The sequence below is a fragment of the Macrotis lagotis genome, chromosome 4, assembly GCF_037893015.1.
Source record: "Macrotis lagotis isolate mMagLag1 chromosome 4, bilby.v1.9.chrom.fasta, whole genome shotgun sequence".
Classification (NCBI taxonomy): domain Eukaryota; kingdom Metazoa; phylum Chordata; class Mammalia; order Peramelemorphia; family Peramelidae; genus Macrotis; species Macrotis lagotis.
The window spans coordinates 34,496,088-34,517,902 of NC_133661.1; the positions used below are offsets into that span (position 1 = coordinate 34,496,088).

Genomic DNA, 21,815 nt, shown 5'->3' on the forward strand with positions numbered 1-21,815 from the left:
AACTAGCCATGTGACCCTGGCCAAGTCACTATCCCTGTTTGCTTTAGTCCCTCATCTGTAAGGTGAACTGGGGAAGGCAATGAAAAACCTCTTCTGTATCTCTCTCAAGAAAACCCCAATGGGGTCATGACATTGAACACATTGAAGAGTGGTGCAGCTTGTGACACAGGAAGGACCAGATAATGGCAGGTCAAATCATTTCATCTTGGGAAGGAAGGATGTGAGTTGGGGTCCCTAGACTTCTAGTGGAAGGCAGGAAGGGTTTCTTCTAGAGGTATGTTGGGGGAATGTCTTTATTATTCTAGAATTAACCAAGACTAGGCTTTGTACACCAAGGTGCCTCTGTTGTTGACAGGTGGGGATTCAGTCTGAGCAGCACATGCACCCATTTGGGTGGAGGAAGTGCTAGAGGTGGCCACTAATCATTGCTGGCCCCCATTATCCATCTTCCTTCTTTCACTTTTGTTTGGAGACATGTGCTGCCTTCCTTGAAAGTCAGACCTTTGTCCATATAGTTCCAGCCAATTTTTTTTTTAGAGGAATGCATCTACCTTTTACAGAACAGCAGGAGACCCTTTCAAAGTCATTCCTAGGGATGAGGTCTCGAGTGCAGGTTCTCAGTCTCTGATGAGGGGTGAGGCCTGGGGAGGCTGCATTAGTGGCATTCCTTACTGACATGCTGGGAGTAAACACAGCAGTAAATCTGCAGGGTGTGGCCTTGTGCCATCTTCATGATGGTGAGCCCAGAATGAATGTACATGTTGATGCAGTGAGTGAACCTGGGGAAGTAAAATGATTCCTGAAAAAAGGAGTTTTCCCATGTAATCTTAACAGCATCTTGCTTTAAGCATTGTTAATAAATGGAATGTGATGGAATAAAATCCCTGCAGCCTTAAATTGGAAAAGTCACCTCTGTGGTCATTTATTCTAGCTCTTGCCTGAAGAGGAATCCCCCTCTACAAGATCCCTCCTCCTTACCCAACAAACAGTCCACCAGTACCTCCTAGAAGCTTACAGTTCCAGAAGCCACCTCTGGAGGAGCTCATCTTGTATGGGGGCAGTTTTCACTGTCGGAACATTTTTCTTGATATCAATCTTAAAAAGTGCTTCTTTGTAGTCTCTACTATTGCTCTTCTACTCACCCTTGAGAATGAAGCTGCATGGCAGTAAGACCATTGGTCTGCTGCAGAAGGGAGGCGAGGAGGATAGATATGATCATGACTGCTGGAACAGATGGAGGCTCAGAGAGATCATGCAAGGTCATACTGCTAGGAAGTCTTGGAGCCATGATTCAGAACTAGTTCTTCTGATTATAAACTGCATTGTACTCTCCTTTTTTGTAAATGAAATTTTATTTTAGTTTTTTCAATTACATGCTAAGGTAGTTTTCAACATTCATCCATTTGCAAATGTATGAGTTCCACATTTTTCTATCCCCCTCCCTTCACAGTACTCTTTTGTAATCTCTTTTCATTTGCCTGTGCCTCTTTACTTGGACTTTCCATTCCCATTACTCAACTTCATTCGCATTCTCTCATGAGTTAGATTTTAGATTTTTTTTGTTCTGGATTAGGTGGCTTCGTGCCCTTTCACCCTGGCCTTTAATTTTATATCCCTGTTCCTGATTTAAGTGGGCTCATGGGTCTTGGTTCTGACCCTTCTGTTTGTCTGGCTTGGTTCCTTAGATCCATCTTGCCTGGCCTCATTCAACTCAATTTCAGCTTAACAGACATTTCCTAAATTTGTCCTTATGTGCAAGCCACTATTTTCTGGTTTTTGCCCTTTCTGCTTTATCTCAGAACAGGAGACGGCACACTTTGAAGGGTTCCAAGGCTAGAAGATGGTCAGTTCTTCATCTAGGTGCAGACTGGCTGGCACTGTCCCAAGGGGCTCCTGGAAGATGGAGGAGAAGGTATTCCTCTGCACAGGAGAGAATTGCCCTAGGATCTGGGAGGTCTGGTTGCAGGTGAAATGGTTCAGGCCCTTCACTTTCCGGATGAGAGCTGGCCATATGGGTTGAGCGACTTGCCCAAGATCACTTAGCAATTAGGATCATAGAATTTATAATCAATTTAGAGATCATATAGTCCAGAGGTCAGTCAACTAAGGATGACTTTTTTTTACACATATAAAGTTTTATTGTATTTAAAAATGCAAAAACTATTCTTATCTTGAGGGCTATACAGATATATTGTGCCCTGAATTTAGCCTTCTAGACTCCCGATCTAGTTCAAACTCCTTTTATAGAAAACAATATCTAAAGCCTAGAGAGTGGAAAAGACTGGCCTAATTAGAGTAGGGGAGTGAGAGAGGCCACTTTGACTTTGAGTTGACCTTGTAACTGCCGTTCTTGTGCTCTTTCTATTGTCCCTATCTGATGGGGGCTAGGACCACGGGGAAACTTTTATGTCATTTTCTGGTGATCTTTGGAGGTCTTGGTATTTTCTTGGGATCTGATCAGACTGGCCTAGAAAAGATCATCGTTTCCTAGATTGAGAGCTGGAAAGACCTTATCATCATCCAGCCTCCTCGTTTTACTGATGAAGAAACTGAGTCCAGAGAGGTAAGGACCTGATTGAAGATCAGAATGTAAGTGGTGGAGTGGAGGGTGTAAACTCTGGTTCTGTGAATCCAAAGCCCCTCTGCTCCCCCTGCCCACCTTCCCCCCCCAGATCTTTCTTGACGACAGTAGAACGCAGTGACAGCTCTCTGTGTGACTGGGGTCTTTCCCCAAAAGAAGCTACATTTGGCCAATAGGGAAAAAGTGTGGCCTGAGTAGGAAGATGAAGTATTTTCTCAATATTAAGGTGCAGCAGGCTTGCAGTAATTAGAAAATAGAGTTGGGTTAATCTGTTTCACAGAGAGACTCATTCATTTATTTGTTGGGATAAATTACAGCATTTAACTCCTAACCTGGCATCTGTCCTGGTTATACATATCATGTTTCAGCAGTAACAATTATTGTGGGAGGTCATGCCATCTTACGCCTCTCTATAAAATAGTGGCAGAACTGCTAAAATCCCACACTGGCTCCATTACTCCTCTGCCCATTATTTCCCAGCCTGTGGTCCAGGATCCTGAACTCTAATCATTTTTACCTTGTGATTCTTGAAGGGAAGTTAGTGGTTCTGATTTTTCCCAAGCAGTGGGACTGGGAGAGCCTAGAAAGAACCCTGGGCTTGAAGTGGGACACCTCAGACAGCACCCCCATCCCTCCCCATATCCACAGCTTGATAGGGCCAAGGGGCCCTTGACAATCTTGCTACTGTAGCAGGAAGTAGAAGCGCCTATGGTTGTTAAACTTCTTTGGGAAGAGACCAGGAACACTTTGCTTTCTATGGAGAGATAATCCCTCTCTGCTTTGTGCCCTGAATGTTTTGCTTCCATGTGGGTGACTTTAATGCCTCCCTCCTCCTGGCCTAGCGGTGCTGCCCATGTCCAGACCAGGAAGCACAGTCTGCCTCCAGAGGTGCCTCCAGAACAGGCTCACAGCTGCCTGGGATGAGTGTCCCAGAAGTGTGCATGCTTGTTTATCAAGAAGCTTGTCTGGGATTCTTAGCTGCTTAGTTCTCTTTCCAGGAGTTTTAGAAAAGCAAGCACTGAAATGTATGACTTTTTTTTTAATGAGAATTATTTTACATTTATTATTTTTTAACATTACCACTGTTTTCACATTGCTACTACTACTACTTTACTATTGTAAAGGCAAACATAATTCCCCTCTCCCCACAAAGATAGAGAAAGCTTAAGAAAAATTAAGTGAGAGATAAAAAAAACAAAAACATGTTTCAATCTGTGTTCAGACAGTCAGCTCTGTCTTTGGGATGAATTGCATTCTTTATTGTAAGTCCATCAGAGAAGTTACTTCAGTATTTTTTCCCACAATTGCTACTGCTAGCTGTATTTCCTTCCATCATCCTATTCCTCCTTACCCCATTTATTCTCTTCTCTCTTTCTCTCTCTCTCTCCTTTCTCCCATTCCTTCCCCAGAAGTGTGTTGTAGGGGCAGCTAGGTAGGGCAGTGGATAGAATACCAGCTCTGGAGTCAGGAGTACCTGAGTTCAAATCAGGCCTCAGACACTTACTAATTGCCTAGCTGTGTGACCTTGGGCAAGTCACTTAACCCCATTGCCTTGCAAAAACAAAAAAAAAAACAAAAAAAAGTGTGTTGTATCTGACTTTTAAGAAGCAGTCATACTGGCTCTACTTTTCTGTGGCAGGGATCGTTGTCTCCACTCAGCTTCAGGGGAGTCAAAGTCCTGGTCAGGGGTCACTCAGTGACTGGGTCTTCTCCTTGGTATCTGAAGAGTGTGTGCGACTGTGGCTGATCAGATGCTCAGTTGCCCCGGGGTGACTTCTCTAAACTGGCCCTTGGTCGGTAAACATTTATTAAGTACCTATAGGTGACAAGCACTGTGCTGTGGAAACAAAGAAGGGCCAAAGACAGTCTGGTGGTGGAGACAGTGTGCAAAAAATTGTGTACAAACAAACAGTCAAAGCACCAGCTTGATTTGACCCTAATGATGCCAGAGAGGATGGGGATTAGGAGGAGAAGACTAAAGGGGCCCAGCCTTTTGGGGGCTTTGTTGAAAGGAGCCTTCCTTTTGCTTTCCTGAGCTTCTCAGGAAGCTCATTCGTTTTCTTTAGTCCTCTTTGTTCACTCTCCCAGAGATAGCGCAGCCATCCCAGAATCTTCTGGCCATCGTTCCTCTTAGGCTCCTTGGGCTGACTTGCTAAACCCATGTTGCTGATTTTCCTTTTCTATTCTCTGTCCCACTGAGCTTAAAACAATCTATAATTGATCTACCTTTGAGCCAACTATCCAAAAGCTCTGGACACACAGAACTCCCATCAATCTATCTCTAGATCTCTTGTCACAATTAACCAGTGTGTGCTTACAAGAAGGCTCTCTCCGTGGAGCCTGTTACCAGAGTATCTTGGATCTAAGACAAACACATTAGGCTAAAAACAACACGTCCAGGATGGCTCTCCCAGGCTTTTCCCCTTCAATTTTCTGAGTGTGAGAGCACTTCCTGGGTTGCAATTTCCAGGTTTCCTTTGCCAAGGATTAAGAGGAAGCCCAGGAGAAGTGACTTATTCCTCTCTACTGCTCTCATTCTTCAGGTGAGTTTGGGTTGTGGAAGACAAGAAGTCCTGTTGACTCTTCTTTTTGCTCAGTGTGCTTACAGGAAATGCAACCAGAGAAAGGTCATTGGCTATAGGGCAGGAACAGAATAAGTCTGGTTAGGACCTTCACTCTAACTTGGTGGTTAGATGTGCCTCTGCTCTTGTCCACTCCCTCTGCCCAATCAATAGAAGCTTCTAAGAGAAGAAATCTGATCCCTGGAACTGCATTTTCCTTTTGTCAACTCTTTTGGAGAGAGAATCCAGATCTCTTGTTAACTGACCATCCTGAGTGATTACCTGGGTGTGGACAAGGCCAAGGAGGGCCTGGGAGCTGTCCAGAGAACCCTTCTTGGGTCCTCCTCTGTTTTCCTAAACTGCTCATCTTCCCTCCCCTACACCTTTCTCCTCTTCTTTATCCCCATTAAGACCCCCCAGGATCCTTTCTTCCTCCTGATTGTTTTCTTTAATCCCACCTCCTTTTGAAGCTTTAATTGCTGTTCTCCATTCCAACTTTGTCTCTCATTTTCTCCAAAATAGTCTTACATTGTGTCTGACTGATTTAGGCTGTAAGCTCCTCAGGGCAGGGATTGTCTGGTTAGGTTTGTGCAGCTATGTCGAAAATGCTCCATAAATTAGCGTCTGTGGAGGGCCGTGTAAATGCTAATTATTATTATTGAATAGCAAAAAATGCTTTTTGAACCATAAGCAAGTCATCCCTGGCTTGGGAGCTAATTGCCTGTGTGTGTTTGAAGGACCCGACCATTCTCTTCCTTTCCCTTGAAAGCCTGGACAAAGACCCAGAATTTCTGTTGTTTCAGCCCTTATGGGGAGACAACCATTTGTGTCAGATAGCTTATTTTCAAACAGTAAATTAGAAGTTGAGCCTTTGAGTCTTTTAGACCTGTCTAAGCACAGGTCCAGAGGGCTCTGAGCTCTGGGGAACACATTACCAGGATTCATTTGTGTTGTCCATGTTTCCCTCCATCAAACTGAATTAGCATTTTTGGTGAGCAGAAAATGTATAGAGAGACTTAAAATATGTTGAATTTGGGGGTAAAAATATGACAGTGATTCTTGATTTTTTTTTAAATTGCTTTTAAGACTTACCTATGGTTGGTGAGAATTCCACATGTGGGAGACTACCCTGCTGTCTTCATACCTGCTTCCTGACTGGGCCCACACCTGGTGGCCCATGCCAACCCTAGGCTCCTGTGTCATTCCCCCCCCCCCCATCTTCATCTCCTGGCTAACACCTTGTTATTGGAATATTGTCTATTCTTAGCACATGGCATGCCCATGGTGCTTAATAAAGGCCCAGTGGTATGACCATTGATAAGTCACTCTGGGTTCTGCCTTCACTGAGACAGGTCACCTGTCTCACCTTAGTAAATGGTCTCTCATATTTGCGGAGCCCCCCCCCCCCCCCCCCCATGCATCAGATCTTGATCAGCACATTCTATGACTAGAGCACTCTTCAGCCTCTATCACTTGTGGGCTCAGACCTGGAGAACACAATGTCCTCAGTAAGAAATGTTTATTGATTGATTAACTGACTCAGACTTCTGTGGCCTTGTGAGTCCTGGAGGAGGCTTCCAAAACACACACACACACACACACACAGAGTTATTAAGTACTCACTGTTTCTTGCACACTGGTAGGCCCCATCTGGTTAAGCATTAAGCCATACGTGTGCCTGCAAGATATCGATAATATAAATGGGAAAGGGTCTCAGAAGCCAGGCCTTAGCCCAAAGGGAAAGGCCTAGAAGTGAAGGGAAGATTTTAATTGAGTCCGGAAGGTTGAAGTGTGGTGAAGCAAGAAAAGGAGGAAGAACTAAAGGCCCTTTTTTTCTCTGTGATCTGGAGATGAATGACAAAAAACCAGCTCTGTGACTGGTTAGGGCAGGGAATAGCTAAGGACTGGGGAACAGGAAAGCCTCCTATTGAAACAGGTGATGCTGATGAGACTCCAGATTGCCCCAATTAAGACTATGGGTCATCCTATTGTGGATCTAGACTGGGAAGACCACTCTAAGTGGCCTAGTTTAATTTCCTTGTTTATAGAGGAGATGAAGGCCAAAGAGATCAGTTTGCTCAGTTAGGATTAGAGGCAGGATTTGAACTCAGGCCCCTGCTTTGAGCCAGGAGTTGCCTGGGTACTGAAATGTTGCAATTCTTTGCTACCATGAAAAAATGCTGCTGTGAATATTTTGATGAAATGAGAATTTTATCTGCTCTTTTCTTTGGAGTACAATGTGCAGCAGTGAGAGAGCTAGAGGACATTTAAGCCCCCCCTTTTTAAAGCTTGATTTGAAATTGTCTTTCTGAATGGTTGCACTAATTGACAGTTCCACCATCTGGTAGTCTGATATGGATAGGCTTTCAAAGGAAGCCAGGGCCCACCTTCTCTCTATCATTGGACCCCTTGTTGGGGTCCATGGTGGACCCAAACAACAGGACTTGGTTATTTCTCCATTGAGGGGCAGCTTCCAATAGCTGTTATTGATCTTGGAATGATTGGGGGAGTAACCTGACCTAGGTGATTCCTTTTCTTTTACATTGGCCTTAGTGCCCTAGAACCCCTAGAGCTTGGGAGGGGAGAAGATGAGCTCCCTGCCATCATTGACTTTTCAAAGATCAAACCCAGTGGTGGGCCCATAAGGCATTGGAGAAAATTATAAAGTGTCCCAGTTGGGAGGAAGCCTGGGGAGAGATCCCCCAGACTCCCATTTGAGGGCTGGAAATGGAGCCCCATAGACTAGAAAAGAGGTAGCTTGATGCAGGGAAGAAGCAGAATGAGAGGGAGCAGGTGCAGCCACTATGACAGCTTCCTGGCTTAAAGCTTCTCTCTCTCTCAGTAACTGGTGCTAATGAGGTCATGGACTAAGTGGCCAGCAGCCAGGGGAGGGCCGCTCCCCTGTTTGTCCTGGATAGGGAGGCTGCTTGGGCTTCCACTTCTTATAAAAGCCTGTATGGACTTTGGAACTGCCTTGGCCGATCCCTGCTGCTGGTGCTCCTCCTGCTGTGGCAGGGATGTCACTGTGGGCTGTGACAGGATTGTGTGATTTATTTGTCAGTGGCAGCATCTAGTCCTGGGTGCGATGCATCTTCTCTGCACACCCAAGTCAAGGCCTGTTGGCATAGCTGAAATGTGGATGTGACTTTGGAGTTTAAAATGTGACCTTGTTAGGCAAAGAGAAAAACCCAACACTCTTGACTGAGTACTTATTAAAAGATATCATCTTGGTTTTTTTGTGAAACTACATTTTATTTTAGTCTTTATGTATAGTGGCTTTTACAATTCAGAGAGAGGATAAGGATTAGCTCTGCCTGGCCAGGTGGCCTTGTCATTAGGAACACTTCTGTGGAAACCCTTGTGCAGAGAACCCCCAGCAGACAGAAGATGGTCCCTGCCCTCAAGAGGCCCACGGGTCCTAGGTTGGCAGGACACACATGTGGAAAACAAACTCGGCATACAGGGAAGGAGAGGGAGAACCCTTGAGCCTAGACCTGGAACTCCCTGGGGAGACACTTCTTCCCTCAAAGCCATTGGTACTTTTGCGTTAGGGCCTGTTGTGTATGGCAGCATTGTAAACTATCATCACCTGGTGTCCTTGTGCACCAGAGTCTTATCTTACTAAGTGCTATGGGAGTGGATCAGAGACTGGAAGAGTATTTAAGCACTGGTGTTTTGGTAAATAAACAAAGCACCTGGAGATCTTGATGAAGTACTTGTCTCCCACCCTCCAATGCTGGACTGGGGAAGATTGAGGGAGTACAGAAGTGGGACTCATCATAAGAGTCCAGGACAGGGACTCAACATATTGGTGTCCGAACTGGGACTAAACACTTCTGCCGCCTTTCACTTTGGTGAAGTGCCATGAGCATCAGGCAGTTTGGTGTTTGGCACAGCCACATAGCCGGTGGCCTCTGCCTGTTCCAGGACCCCTGGTAAAATGCTCAGAGGAGGTCTCATGGCTGTGAGGAGGGCTCATCCCATTCCTCCTTTTCTCTCCAAGAAATGTGCTGTGATAAACAGTTTGGCACCTAGCCATATGACCCTGACTCCACTCAGGGTCTCTAGCATCTCCTCATGGCTCACAGAGGTTCAGGCTCCTGTGGGGTGAAGGCAGATAACAGGGTTATTTGGATCCCGGGAATTGAGCCAGGGAAGATACCACCTGGAGCAGATCCTCATCACCTCACACCTAGATTCCTGTAACAGCTGCTGGGGTGGGGGGAAATGAGGTCTACCTACCTTGGACATGCCACGTTAGACCATTCTCCATTCAGCCACCAATGGAATTGTCCTAAAACTCTGACCTGGCCATGTCACCCTACTCAGTATACTCCAGTGGTTACTCTTCCCTCCAGGAACAAATGAAAAATACTCTGTCTGGCCTTCAGAGCCCTTCACCCCCCCCCCCCCCCCCCCCCCCCCCCCCCCCCCGTCCCTCTGTCCAGGCTTTGCAGCATGTACTCTTCAGTCCAGGGACACTGGCCCCCTGCCTGTCCCACAGTGAGATCCTCTGTCTTTCCACATTGACCATTCTATTGGCCATCCTCCAAACCCAGAATGCTCTTCCGCCTCCTCTCCACCTGCTGACTTCCCTGGCTTCCTTTAAGTCCCTTCTAAAATCCCACCTACAGGAAAGCCTTCAACACCCCTCTCTTTTTTTCTCCATTTTTTCCCCAAATACCTGCAAAGATAGATTTCAATATTCAGCTTTTTGTAAGATTTTTGAGTTCTACATTTTTCTCCCTCCCTCCCTTCCTCTCTTCCCATGACAGCCAGTAATCTGATAGAGGTTATACATGTACAACTATTCTAAACATTTCCATATTAGTCATGTTGTGAAAGATGAATCAAGAAAATAAAAACCATGAGAGGGGAAAAAACAAAACAAGCTTTTTTTTGTTTGTTTGTTTTGCTAGGCAATGGGATTAAGTGACTTGCCCAAGGCCACACAACTAGGTAATTATTAAGTGTCTGAGACTGGATTTGAACTCAGGTCCTCCTGACTCTGGGGCTGGTGCTCTATTTATTGTGCCACCTAGCTCTAAGTTTTAAAAAGTGAGCGTGGTCTGCTTTGGTCTGCCTTCAGACTCTATGGCTCCTCGGGATGGGGATGGAAATTTCCCATCACAAGTCCTTTGAGGATGAGGAACTGCGTCTGTCATAGCCCATCCTCCCGGTGCACAAGCCTGTTTAATCTGAGGGCCTTCTCTCTCTTCATTACTTCCTGTAAATGGCTTGTTGGTGCGGTGTTCTGCAGGCTGTCTCTGGTTGGACTGTGAGCTCTTGGAGGACAGACACAGTGTGTCTCCTCTTATTCCCACTGATTGTGGTTCCTGGCATCTGGTAGGTGCTCAATATGTCCTTATGAGCCTTTTAATGTAGTTGATAAAGTGATGCTGATAGGAATCGTCTCACTGATCAAGGTCCACTAATGATGCCACCATTTTGTTACAGGAACTCTACATCGCTGTGGGGATTTCTGGAGCCATCCAACATTTAGCAGGAATGAAAGACAGCAAGGTAAGTCACGGGTGGTCTCGGCCATTGATTGCCAGGAGGGAGAGATGGGTCTCCAATGATGACTTTCTCTATTGCTTGCTTAAATAGTCAATGTCTGGAGCCACATTGGCTGTTAGCTCATCATGTGACACTGGCAGTTGAAAATGTGGCTGCGTCTCTTATCTATGTCCTGGGCTTTTAGGATCCTCCTTCCTGCCTCTGCATGTTGGGAAGGGGCTTGAGCCCATTCTGATGACAAGAATTAAATGTCACCTTCCTGCAGCTCTCTGGGTTGGGGAGTCCCTGTCTTGAGGGAGCTTTAAAGGGAGGAAGCCCATCTTTTGGATGACCAGCCAACTTGTCTGCAGGTCTTCTCTCTCTGTGCATTCTGGAAGCTTCCCCATAGCCCCAGTTTAGGAGCTGGTCTTGGCAGGTGTTATTATCCTTCCTTTAGGATGAGGCTGGGTCAGTCCCTTCCTTCCTGCCTGAGACCCACTGACTTGGTCTTGGTCAGGTTGATGATCTGGTGGTCCCTGATCCTTAGGGAAGCTCCAGAAATGATGGGAAAGGAACATCTCACTTTGAATTTGCCACTTAGATGATGTATGGGCCAGTGAGGGACTGGTCTGCTGTGGAGTCAGAATATGGCGTGTTAATTCACACATAGTGAGGTGTGACTTGAAGGTTGAACCTGGTCTTCCATAGAGTCAGTCATCTACTCTATGGAAGCTTGGTAGAAATGTCACCAAGCTTGACCAGATTCCACACCTACCTTGTGGAAGTGCATCTTGGCCATTCAAGGATATGCCCATGGACTGGGCAGGAGTGTTTCTGAGTAGAGCCACAAGGACAGAGATGTTGAGAAGGAACAGGTTGAATTTAAAGGAGGAAATGTGAAATGTTATTTTCAAGATTTATTTGGAGATTTCTTGAACTCCTCCTACCTGGAAGATCCCTGCCTTCAAAGAAATCCCGGTACCTGTCCGTGGCCACCTTCAGGGATGATATGAGATGAGGAGCAGTGTTGGGGGGAGTGGTTGGCAAGGGGCACTCGAGGACCTGGGTGAATAACTTCACCTACCTCAGACTCCACATCTGTAGAGGGATGGTCATCTTCGATGACCTTCTGCACAGGATGGCCGGGGGAGCCCTTTTCAGATGATTATCTCAGTTGATCCTCACAATAGCGTATGAGGGAAGTGCTGTAGTTACCCCCACTGTACAACTGAGAAAATGTGGGCCTCTTGGTGAAAACTTCCTAAAGCATGGCAAAGCCACAGGCTTTCCTCAGACCAGGTGGGCACATTGGGCCATTTGATGTGAACTGAGTGGGTTCCCATGGAAGTCAGTGCCTGGCCCTTCTCAAGTTTGGCTTCTGATCTTGTCTGTGCAAACTTAGAATCCCAAAGAAAAGAAGAGAGAGAGAGAGAGAGAGAGAGAGAGAGAGAGAGAGAGAGAGAGAGAGAGAGAGAGAGAGAGAATATGAATGAGAATGAGCTTGGAAAGGAAGGAGATCCAGGTAAGTGCTTCTGATGTGGTACGGCTAAACAGCCCTATTCCTGTGAGGGGTCACCTAGAAGGGAACTTCCTGAGGATGGGATAGTTAAGGTCCTTGCATTTCTGGGGTGGGGTCCCACAGGGAAGGTGTCTTGTCATTCTCTTGAGTTGTCTTTCTGTGGAGAAGCTGATTCTACCTACCTGGGTGCCAGGCTGGGGCTCAGCCACCCACCACCACCACCACTTGGTCATGCACCAGGTGCTTCCCTGTGGCCTAATCAACATGTGCTGACCCCTCAGACACTCAGCCCTTCCTCCTTGGGTACTTGGGACCCTGGAATGGTAAAAAGGAAACCAACCAAGGATCTGTCTCTTGTCTCCTATCCTCAGATCTAGCTTAGTGCCCCCTTTGTGGACCCCAGCACAGCTTTCAGGGTGGGTCCTTGGACCCCCTTCAGTCTTGCTATACTGGCAGCATCTACATTTTGTTTTGTTTTGTTTTTTGGCAAGGCAGTGGGGTTAAGTGACTTGCCCAAGATCACATAACTAAGTAATTATTAAAGGCCGGTGCTCTGTCTGTTCACTGTTCACCTAGCTGCTCCCCATTTTGTTGTTCTTAAAGGTGGGCCATGTCATTATGTATGCACCTGTGAGAGTGGTAATGGAGAGGAGTTGGTCCAGGATAATCTCAGCAGGGAGTGCAGGCCACGTCCACTTGTGGACAGATGCTTTGAGATAAATGATGTACGGTGTATGGTGCTTGAATGGGAGGCATCCTGCTCAGGATATTTAGCCAGCTGGCTTTGGAAAAGTTAGCAAAGCAGATGGTCTTTCCTTCTTTTTTTAACAGACAGTCTTTCAAAAGTAAGTTTTATTTCAGATAAAACCCTTGTTTATAATGAGTTATGAATAGAGGCAGTTGTGAAAGAGTAAAGAATGAAAGTTTTATTCTTTTTTTTTTTTTAACAAGGTAAGGGGGTTAAGTGATTTGCCCAAGGTCATACAGCTAGGTAATTATTAAGTGTCTGAGGCCAAATTTGAACTCAGGTTCTCCTGACTCCAGGACTAGTGCTCTTACTGTGCCACTCAGCTGCCCCTGAAAGTTTCATTCTTAAAATTATTTTCAAAAATTATTACTCTGGGTCCAGTTGTCTTAATTATTCGATATTTTAAGGATGAGATAATTGGGAAAAAGAAGCTAAAATAGAGAATGTGATGGAAAAGATGCTGTAGTATGCCCTTGGTGATGCCTCTTAGGTGGAAAAAGGCTCTGGGAGCCACTAGTGGAGCTGGTGCTGCTGCCCCTTCCTCTCCTGGTACTGACCCAGCTAGTGCCAGGGCAGACTTGGTCCCCTCACCAAGCTGCTTGAGAGCCTGAAAGACAGTAATAGCAATGCAGCCCCACTCAGCAGATCTGAACATCCTTGCTTGTGGTCAGACTATAAAACTGAGAGATGGGATTCAAACCCAGGTCTTCCTCAGTCCCAAGTCCAGCCTCTCCACTATTCCCTGCTGCCTTTCCCGCACAGATCCTGGGGGTTTACCAGAGTAAAGTGGGGGCTGATCTTCCCCATTCCACCTCTCCCCAACCTTCCCTGAGCGAGATGGAGATGTCAGTCAGGGCTTTCCCTCCATTTGTTTTACAGACCATCGTGGCCATTAACAAGGATCCAGATGCCCCAATTTTCCAGGTGGCAGACTTGGGAATTGTTGCGGATTTATTTAAGGTGAGTATCTTGAGAGGATCGGTTTTTGTATTACCACGGTGTGATGAGAGTCTTCTGCACCATCAGGCTCTGAGGCCCTCAGGACCTCATGGAAGTTTTCAAGAGAAATTGAATTGTTTTTTTCTGGAATGTTCCATTTTTCCCTGAAAGAAGGCCTCCCAAGTTAAGCATTGGGAAGGTGTACAGATACCAGCTTCTCATTCACTCAATTTCTGCAAGAAGAGTATAGAATATTATGGTCAGATAAGACCAAAAAGAGGTCGCCTAGCTCAGACTGTCAGTCGGGGGATGTCTGGAGAGAACAGAGTCCTCCTGAGTTGCACCTCATCTGTCCCTTGTACCACTTCTGTATTTTGGGACCACCTCTTTATGATCGGTTAGCTGTCCAGGCTGGGGTGAAATACGAAGTTGAGGACTTCGGGGACTGGATGGGCTTTCTCCACTCACCCTAGTTGAGTAGTGTCCAGGCCTGGGGGAGGGTGAGAGCCCCCTCCACAAGGGGACCCACCCACTGGACCGGCAGCTGCCGGTAAAGGTGGAAACTTGACTTGGATTCCAGTTCTCCATCCAGTCTCCGTGGTCCCTGTGGCCTCTCGCTCCTGTGGCCAGCCCATCTCCAAGGGGACTGTCCTTGACCCCACCTCCAAGGGCACTGACCACAGCCCCCACCTCCATCCCTTGCGTGTTTCAAGAAGAGAGTTAAAGAGATAGCTTTTGCTTCAGGGAAGAACTATGGGATCTTTAAAAATGCTGCAACATTTTCCTGGGAAAGCGCCAGGATAGCCATGTTTGGTTGTTGTTAGTTAAAGCCAGCCTGGGAATTAAGGCACTGGCTGAGTTTGCCTGTGAGGGGAGAACTGGGTTGCTCTCCTTCCTTTGACTCCTGGTCTTGTCTCAGTGGGAAGGGGAGGTTGTTTCAGGGGTCAGATCCTGTGAGCTTTTCATGCTTATTTACACGGCTGACTTTGTGGAGAGGAGTTGTAGGAGCAACTGAGGAATGAGGTGAAGTTCAACATGTGCCGCTGCCTCCTCTCTGCATGTGTGGGCTGGCCAGGAGAGGATGGTAGGACACGGAAATGGACACTGTCCTGGGGTGGCCTCGAGGGTCTCACCAGTCCTGCTGGAGGAGGTGGGTGTTTCACCCCATCAGCCTGTGCATGGTCAGACGGTGCTGGCATCATGCCAGCTGCCAAGATTACAAAGACAAAATGAAACAGCATATTTGCTCTCCAGTTATGCAGAGAAGTAAAGGTGGGTAAGTTGAGGAAGGGAGAAGATCAGCAGCTGTTGGGAGAACAGCCCTGGAAGCTCATTCCACTCTGCATGGGCTGTGGTGTCTGCCCTGTCCCCTGTGTTTGGATCGAGCTGGAGCAGCTTTGAAGACCCAAGAGCCTCTCTGTTCCCTCTTCTCTGAGCTGCCACTTCGAGTGTCTGGGAGGGCTGCGAGAAGGAAGATCTGGGTGCACATCCTCCAGGGGCTCTCCCTGGAAATGGGAGGTGGTCCCATCAGGCTGTCTGTAAGGCATTTCCCAGTTCTGGTCTCCCCCATTCTGCCCCTTCTCCTCTGCAGGACTCTATTTCCTATCAGGAGAATTAGGAAGGTGACTCTGTGTCCTCCCAGATCTGGTTCAGCTCCCAGATGGGTCTGTCCGTCCTCCAGTTTGAAATGTGTGTTCTCCATAGTGAAAGTGAGCCAAAGGAGGCAGAGGCTGGGGGGCAGAAGGGCTGCCTCCCCTCGAGCCCTCCAAGGAGAGAGACAGCGGTCTGTTGGCTCCACCTTGATCCTGAGGCCCAGGAGCTGTCATGGAACCACTTTTAGGAAAGGGGCTCCAGAAGAGGGGAGTTGGGGGCTCGGAGGCCTTGCAGCCCATGTGGGGTCTGCCTGTGAAACCCGCACTATGGGAGCAAAGAGAACCTTTCCCAAATTTGACTAAGCTCCTTTTAGTAGTCCTAGGAGATCCCGGAGAAATAGCCGGCACCCTGAGGAAGCTTCTGAGCTACGCTGGCTGCTCCCGCCCTCACCCAGGTGGGAAGGGCATCCTGGGGTCCTGCTGGCCAGGTTCAGATGCAGGAGTCTCCATAACCAGGAAGAATGTTCCCTCTGATGGGGGGGGCAATAGGACGGTCGCGGGGACCTGATAGCTTGGTCATTGTGCAGACAGGTGGGAGGAGACCTACCTTGCTTGGCCTCAGACCCTAGGATCCTGTCCGCACCCATCCTGATGGGGGCACAGGCCTTTGCCCAGAGGCCTCTAGGACAGGCCACCCATCCATCAGGGTATGGTTTTCTTTGCCACTTTTACCTCTTGGCTCCTGGGGCAAAGTGGCACAAATCTCATCCCTCTTCCTGTGACTCCTTCACAAGCTGGAAGTCAAGGCCCTGAGAGCTGCGCAGCCTGGGTGGAGGAGATGGAGGAGATGGTTGACTTGGTGTCTGGGTTGTGTGATGGAGTTGGTGGGTGTTCTTCTTGGGAAACCCCCATTCCTTTCAAAGATAGGATTCCAATGACCCCCCCCCCCCAGGGGAGATGTGCGCCTCATATCTGACGCAGACAGCCCTGTCAGAGCTCGCCATGACTGGGAGCTTCCTGGAGCCCCTGAGGGATGAGCACTCCCCCACCTTGGGCCTGAGTGGAAGCAGCTTCCCAGCACCCCATTGCACTGGCGCTCCTGAAGAGAATCCCTAAGGACCTACCTATCGAAGAGCTTTTCTGTCTGGTGACTGGCAGTCAAGGACTGTGCCGGAGGTGACGGTCAGGACTTGGATGGAGGCCTTTGTACAAACACTTCCTCAGGAAGGCCTTTGTGACCTCGTCCCTGTCCCCCTTTGTGGACCATCCTGCTGGGCTGTTGTGTTGACCTCAGCAGAGATCACAGGAGCCGTCGCTTCTCCTGGCCAGTGACCTTCACTGGGCACTTTCCTCACACTAACCTGCGAGAGCGCGATGTGCGCAGATATGGAGACAGCAGCAGAGAAGCCCTTTGTGCCTGCAGAGGTGACCTCTGGCTTTGTCATTGTGAATTTAATAACCATTTTCTTTCCCCCAAATCAGTCCGGCCCCCCTCAGAATGATGCTAATAATGACTGTCAAGGAGGGGCGAGCAAAGGCAGGCAGGGAGATGTTTTTGCACGCACACTCACATGCTCACACTCACATTCACACAGACACACACACTTGCCCTGATTAACACATACACTCACATTCATTCACACACTCATTCTCACTCAGTCATGCACACTCACGCTCACACTCATACATACACTCACACGCACATGCTATTTTTATAGACGAGGAGGCCCCATCACGCTTCTGGTAATGTTGCACCAGCCTTGGCACTGCCACCTGCAGGCCGACCCGCACCTGGGCTCTGTACTTGATAGGACTTGAGCTCATGGGTTGTGCACCCTGAAGCAGGTACAGGAGTGCAGCAGCGCTTGGAGCCCCCTGCACGTGATCTGCTGGCCCCAGGCATGACTGTACTTTTGAGTGGCAGGAGACGGAGCGACTGGGAACAAACAGCATGTTGACAATTCCATTAATAAATTTTGTACGACACCCGCCTGATGGACACGGAGTGCTCCTAAATAATTGAGAAGCTCCTTCATCTGTGGTGAGTGCAGCCAGGGCCCTTGTGAGCCAGCGCAGCCTGCAGCTCTCAGAAAGATGGGTAACTGATGGTTTGAGATAGCCGACAGGCAAAGTTTTTGGGTGTCCTCCATGTCCCAGGCACATGCTACTCGCCCACAGGCTGCCGCAGAGCACCCAGACATGGGCATCTCGAGGAGCAGGCAGCAAGGCCCTATGCTGCAGCTTCATCCCCCTCTGGGGCCACACCTGACCTGCCATCCAATAGTCAGCGTGGGGCAGTGGCTGTGACAGTCCCCTCCGGCAGCCGGGGAGAAGCAGCTCTGGACATGGGGACCATGTTTTGAGTTCAGGCTCTGCCCGAGGTAGATGGTATGACCTTGGACATAGCCCACCACCAGAGAGGCAGAGATGAAGTGGTTTTCTGAAAGTGCTGCCTGAGTCCCCCCCTAAGGTTTGGAACAAGACCTTCAGAGGTGGTGGGGTCATTGGGATCCCCTCTTTGAGTCTCTGGTGTTGCCCCCAGAGTTTCCACTGTAGAAGATGCCCTGGAATTGTACATGTTGCTTCAAGTTAGGCCGGGGATCATGGGGAGGCCTGAGCCATAGCTTCCTCCTGTGTCACTGCCCTCGAATGGACTTTCCAGGTGGCCCAGCCATCTCTGTGGTGCCATGGGGGCTGATGTCTGGGGCCCCTTTTTGGTCCCTGCCGCATTCAAGTCCCATGGGACCTTGAGCCAGACTCCCCCTCACCTCGTCTCTGAACTGGCACCACGTGCCTTCCAGGGGCTGAGGCGTCGTGCACCATGGCATGCCCCCTTTCCAGTTCTCTAGTTTTCCCCACCCTGGCTAACCCCTCCCCTCCTTGAGGACCCCGCTGCTGTTAACCTTGCATGACCTGTTTTGATGGCTTGGCCTCCCTCCCCCTGGACTGTGGCTCCACGAGTGAAGGTTCTGCATGCAGTAGATGCTTAGTAATGTCTGTGGGTGGGGGGGGGGGCAGAGAAGGCTCTGGGCAGGACCTTGCTGTCCGGGGAGAGGAATGGGCTTCCAGTTAGAGGCAGTGAGAGCCCCTTGCCTTTTACAGACAGTTTCTCCTCCAGTTTTTTTGTCTAGCAGAGCTCCCTGAGCCCTCCACCCTACCCCAATGAATATGGGTCCTCCCTGGTGGGGGGGGGTGGCTCCCTGCCCGGTGCCCCCCTGACACCCCGCAGACCCCCAGCCACATATGTATCCCCTCAGGGCCTGAGCTTCCCCTCTGCTTCTGTGCAGGTTGTTCCTGAGATGACGGAGCTTCTGAAGAAGAAATGAGGCTGCGGGAGGGCAGTTGTCCCACCCCAGAATTCCTCAGTGCCAGGACATCGGGCAGGATGCGCAGCTGATTGCAGCAGTTCTAAATCCTACGAGGTGCCAGAGTATCTTTTATGGAAGATCTCATTTTCCTTTTTACCTTAATTCTTGGTCCCAGATGGCATTTTGGAAAGGTTTCTAATTCTCCAATAAAACTAATAATAAAGTACTGACAGCCTGAGACCCGGCGCACCCCCAAATCCAAGACCCCCAAGTTTTGTGCTTTGGCCTTTGAGAAATCCAACCCCAGAGTTTGGGAAGACAGGTGGGGGAGGGGCCTTGCACATGCTCCCATACTAGTCTCACACTCATGCCCAGATCCACACACACATGCACACATACATCCCACATGTGCACACTCACCCCCAGCCCCAGCCCCAGCACAGCCTTCTCCATTCTGTTCCCCTTTGGCTGATGACCTTCCTCAGGAGAGCACAGACCCTTTGGAGCCTCAGGAATTTTCATGGAAAAGAGCCCCTCACCTCCAACCCTTGGTGACTCCCAGTCTGGCCCAGCTGAACCGTGGACAGCAGGCACACTGCCCAGCACCAGGCTTCTCTGAAGGCCTGCCAAGGATCCCCCCACCATGGCATCAGGGCTTATACATCCGGGGTCACCTCGGGGCCAGGGCAAGGCAGCGTGGAAGTGGATCCAGCTCTTCCCCTGTGGCTGCCTCTGAGACCCCAAGGACGACTATCAAGAGTCCAGGAAACCGAGACTCAGCCTGGTCTCTGCCTCCGTCACGCAACTTAGCCAGGCTGGGTCAGGGGGCAGAGGGAGAGCCCGTGAGTGGGTGACACTTTTGTCACAAATTACTCACATTCTGTAATTTGAGTCCCCCACTTAGGAAGCACACGGTGTGAGTTTTATTACTTCCTGTCCACAGATGGGGAAACTGAGGCCCAGATCTGGACTGAGTCGGTGGGTGTAAGCCGCTTCACGAGAAGGGCTCTGCCGTGTGCAACCCTGAGAAGGCCACTCCTCAGGGAGAACCCCGCTTGGCCCCCAGGCCCACCCAGTTTATCCCTGATGTTGCATCTTGTTTGAGTGTGCCCTCGGGAGGGGGGTGGCCACAGTCGGGGTGGGCCGCTTCTGCTTCGGCTGAGGATATTTTGGTGCATCATAAATGTTTTAAAAGGGCTTGGAAGAGGGCTGCGGCTCTGGTTTTGTGCTCCAAAGGGCTCATGAAAGTGAAGCCTTTGTTTCAGTTACTTCAGGTTGTGTCTGACCTCAGGCCCCCAGCCCCTGCTCCCCCTTAGTCACCTACAGGGACAGTCCCACACCGTCCCCCGGGGGTGGTCTTCACTGAGCCCACCTCCTGGTTCCTCTGTTCATCCCTCCATCGCTCCCTGGCCTCCTTGGCCTTCCCCGCCCTGGTCTTACCCAGCCAGGCTTCACTCCGCCTTTGGTCATCCCCCTCTCACCAGGCACTCCTGCCCTGCCCGGCACCCCCATGGGATCCACACTCGTTTGCTTCTGCCCTAGTTGCCTCCCAAAGCCCTCCATCTCTGTGAGTGAACCTGTCCCCCCATCCCCATCCAGCGGACACTCCGAGCCCTGCACAATGGGGCGGTCCCACTGAATCTCCCCCTCTAGCTTTAAGTTTTGAGTCAGGCAAGTGGCACGGTGTATTGAGTGCCGAGTTCAAGTCTCGCCTCAGACGCCAGCTGTGGGGCGAGCCACTGACCCTTGCCTGGGTCACCTCCTCTGTTCAGTGATGGAGCTTGGACTTGGCAGCTTCTGCCGCTCTGAATCTGAACCCCTTCCAGTCGGTCGCCAGGCTTTGCCGACCCTCTGGAACCTCCCTTTCATCCATCCCATTTCCACCAGTGCCATTGGGGGTCCCAGGGTTGTCTCCCTTCTCCAAAGAATGCATCCGTTCCACAGGGCTGCCAAAAGGGCTTGCCCAAAGCAAAGGTCTTGGCATGCTGCTTTCGTTCAGAAACCCTCAGGGGCTCCCCTGTCCTCACTTTCCAAAGGTTCTAGAAATGCTAATAGTTACTAACCTCACCAGGACTTAACTTTCCCAGTCTTCTTTCATGATACATCCCGTCTCTTTTTATAAATTTTATCTCTTGGAGCAGTGAGGTTAAGTGACTTGCCCAAGGCCTCACAGCTAGGTAATCATTAAGTGTCTAAGGTCGGATTTGAACTCAGGTACTCCTGACTCCAGGGCCGGTGCTCTATCCTCTGTGCCATCTAGCTGCCCCCTCCCAAAGTCTATTTCTGCCGAATGGAGTATCTGCTTTTTCTCAAATTCAACATCCCTTCTCCCCGCCCATCTCTACCTCTTGAACCCCCTTCAGGGTTATCCCTCCTAGGGATCCCCCTCTCCTCGCCCCCACCCCCTGCAACTGTTGGTTTTGTCTTGAGGCCCAATAAAGGCTTGTGGAGCTAAACAGACAAAGCTCTCATCTGTCCTGGGGCTTGGGGGACCGCAAAAGGAGCCGTTTGTGGGAGAAACAAAGTGGCCTCGAAGGGAGCAGACTGGGGCCAAGGCTGGTGGGGGGGAGCAGGGGGAGATGAATGAGGAGTAGGAGTGGAGGCATTCTGCTCCTGGGGAAAGGATAACTCTTCATCTGTGACCTGGAGATAAGACCCCCCCCCCCAGGTTTATTGTAAGAAATGTGCTTGGTGGACCCAAGTTAACAGGTTATTATGTATTATATCATAATCATGACAAATTATGTATTCTTATATTTCAAATTAAATAATCATATTCAGTAATATGAGTTAAAGAGTTCCGGTGTCAAGGCAGAGAGACTCGGGGATGGAAGAATGAACATGTGATGGAATGGGAAGGACATGGTTAACTGAGGCAGGCAGAGGGCTATGTGAGCTGGGAAGCTTTTATGTGTTTCCAGTTAGAGAAGCAGCTAATCCCCATGTGGGGCTGGGGGTGGAGTGTGATGGAGGCCTCCTCGCTGGATCCAGGAGTAGCGTGAGGGAACGGGGTGGGGGGCAAGATGGACATCTGGAGGAAAAATCCTAGGGAGCCTGGGGGTTCTCCG

At 49.3% G+C, this 21,815-nt stretch overlaps 1 protein-coding gene across 1 annotated transcript in view; it reads left to right on the forward strand.

The window, feature by feature from the left end:
• The window catches only part of ETFA (electron transfer flavoprotein subunit alpha), a 67,323-nt gene extending 48,350 nt beyond the window's left edge, over positions 1 to 18,973 (forward strand). The window contains exons 10-12 of the mRNA XM_074232485.1: positions 10,600 to 10,665; positions 13,788 to 13,868; positions 18,727 to 18,973. Coding sequence (XP_074088586.1) covers positions 10,600 to 10,665; positions 13,788 to 13,868; positions 18,727 to 18,765 — 186 coding nt within the window. The 3' untranslated portion in view covers positions 18,766 to 18,973. The remainder of the gene's footprint in view (positions 1 to 10,599; positions 10,666 to 13,787; positions 13,869 to 18,726) is intronic.
• Positions 18,974 to 21,815: the final 2,842 nt, after the last annotated feature.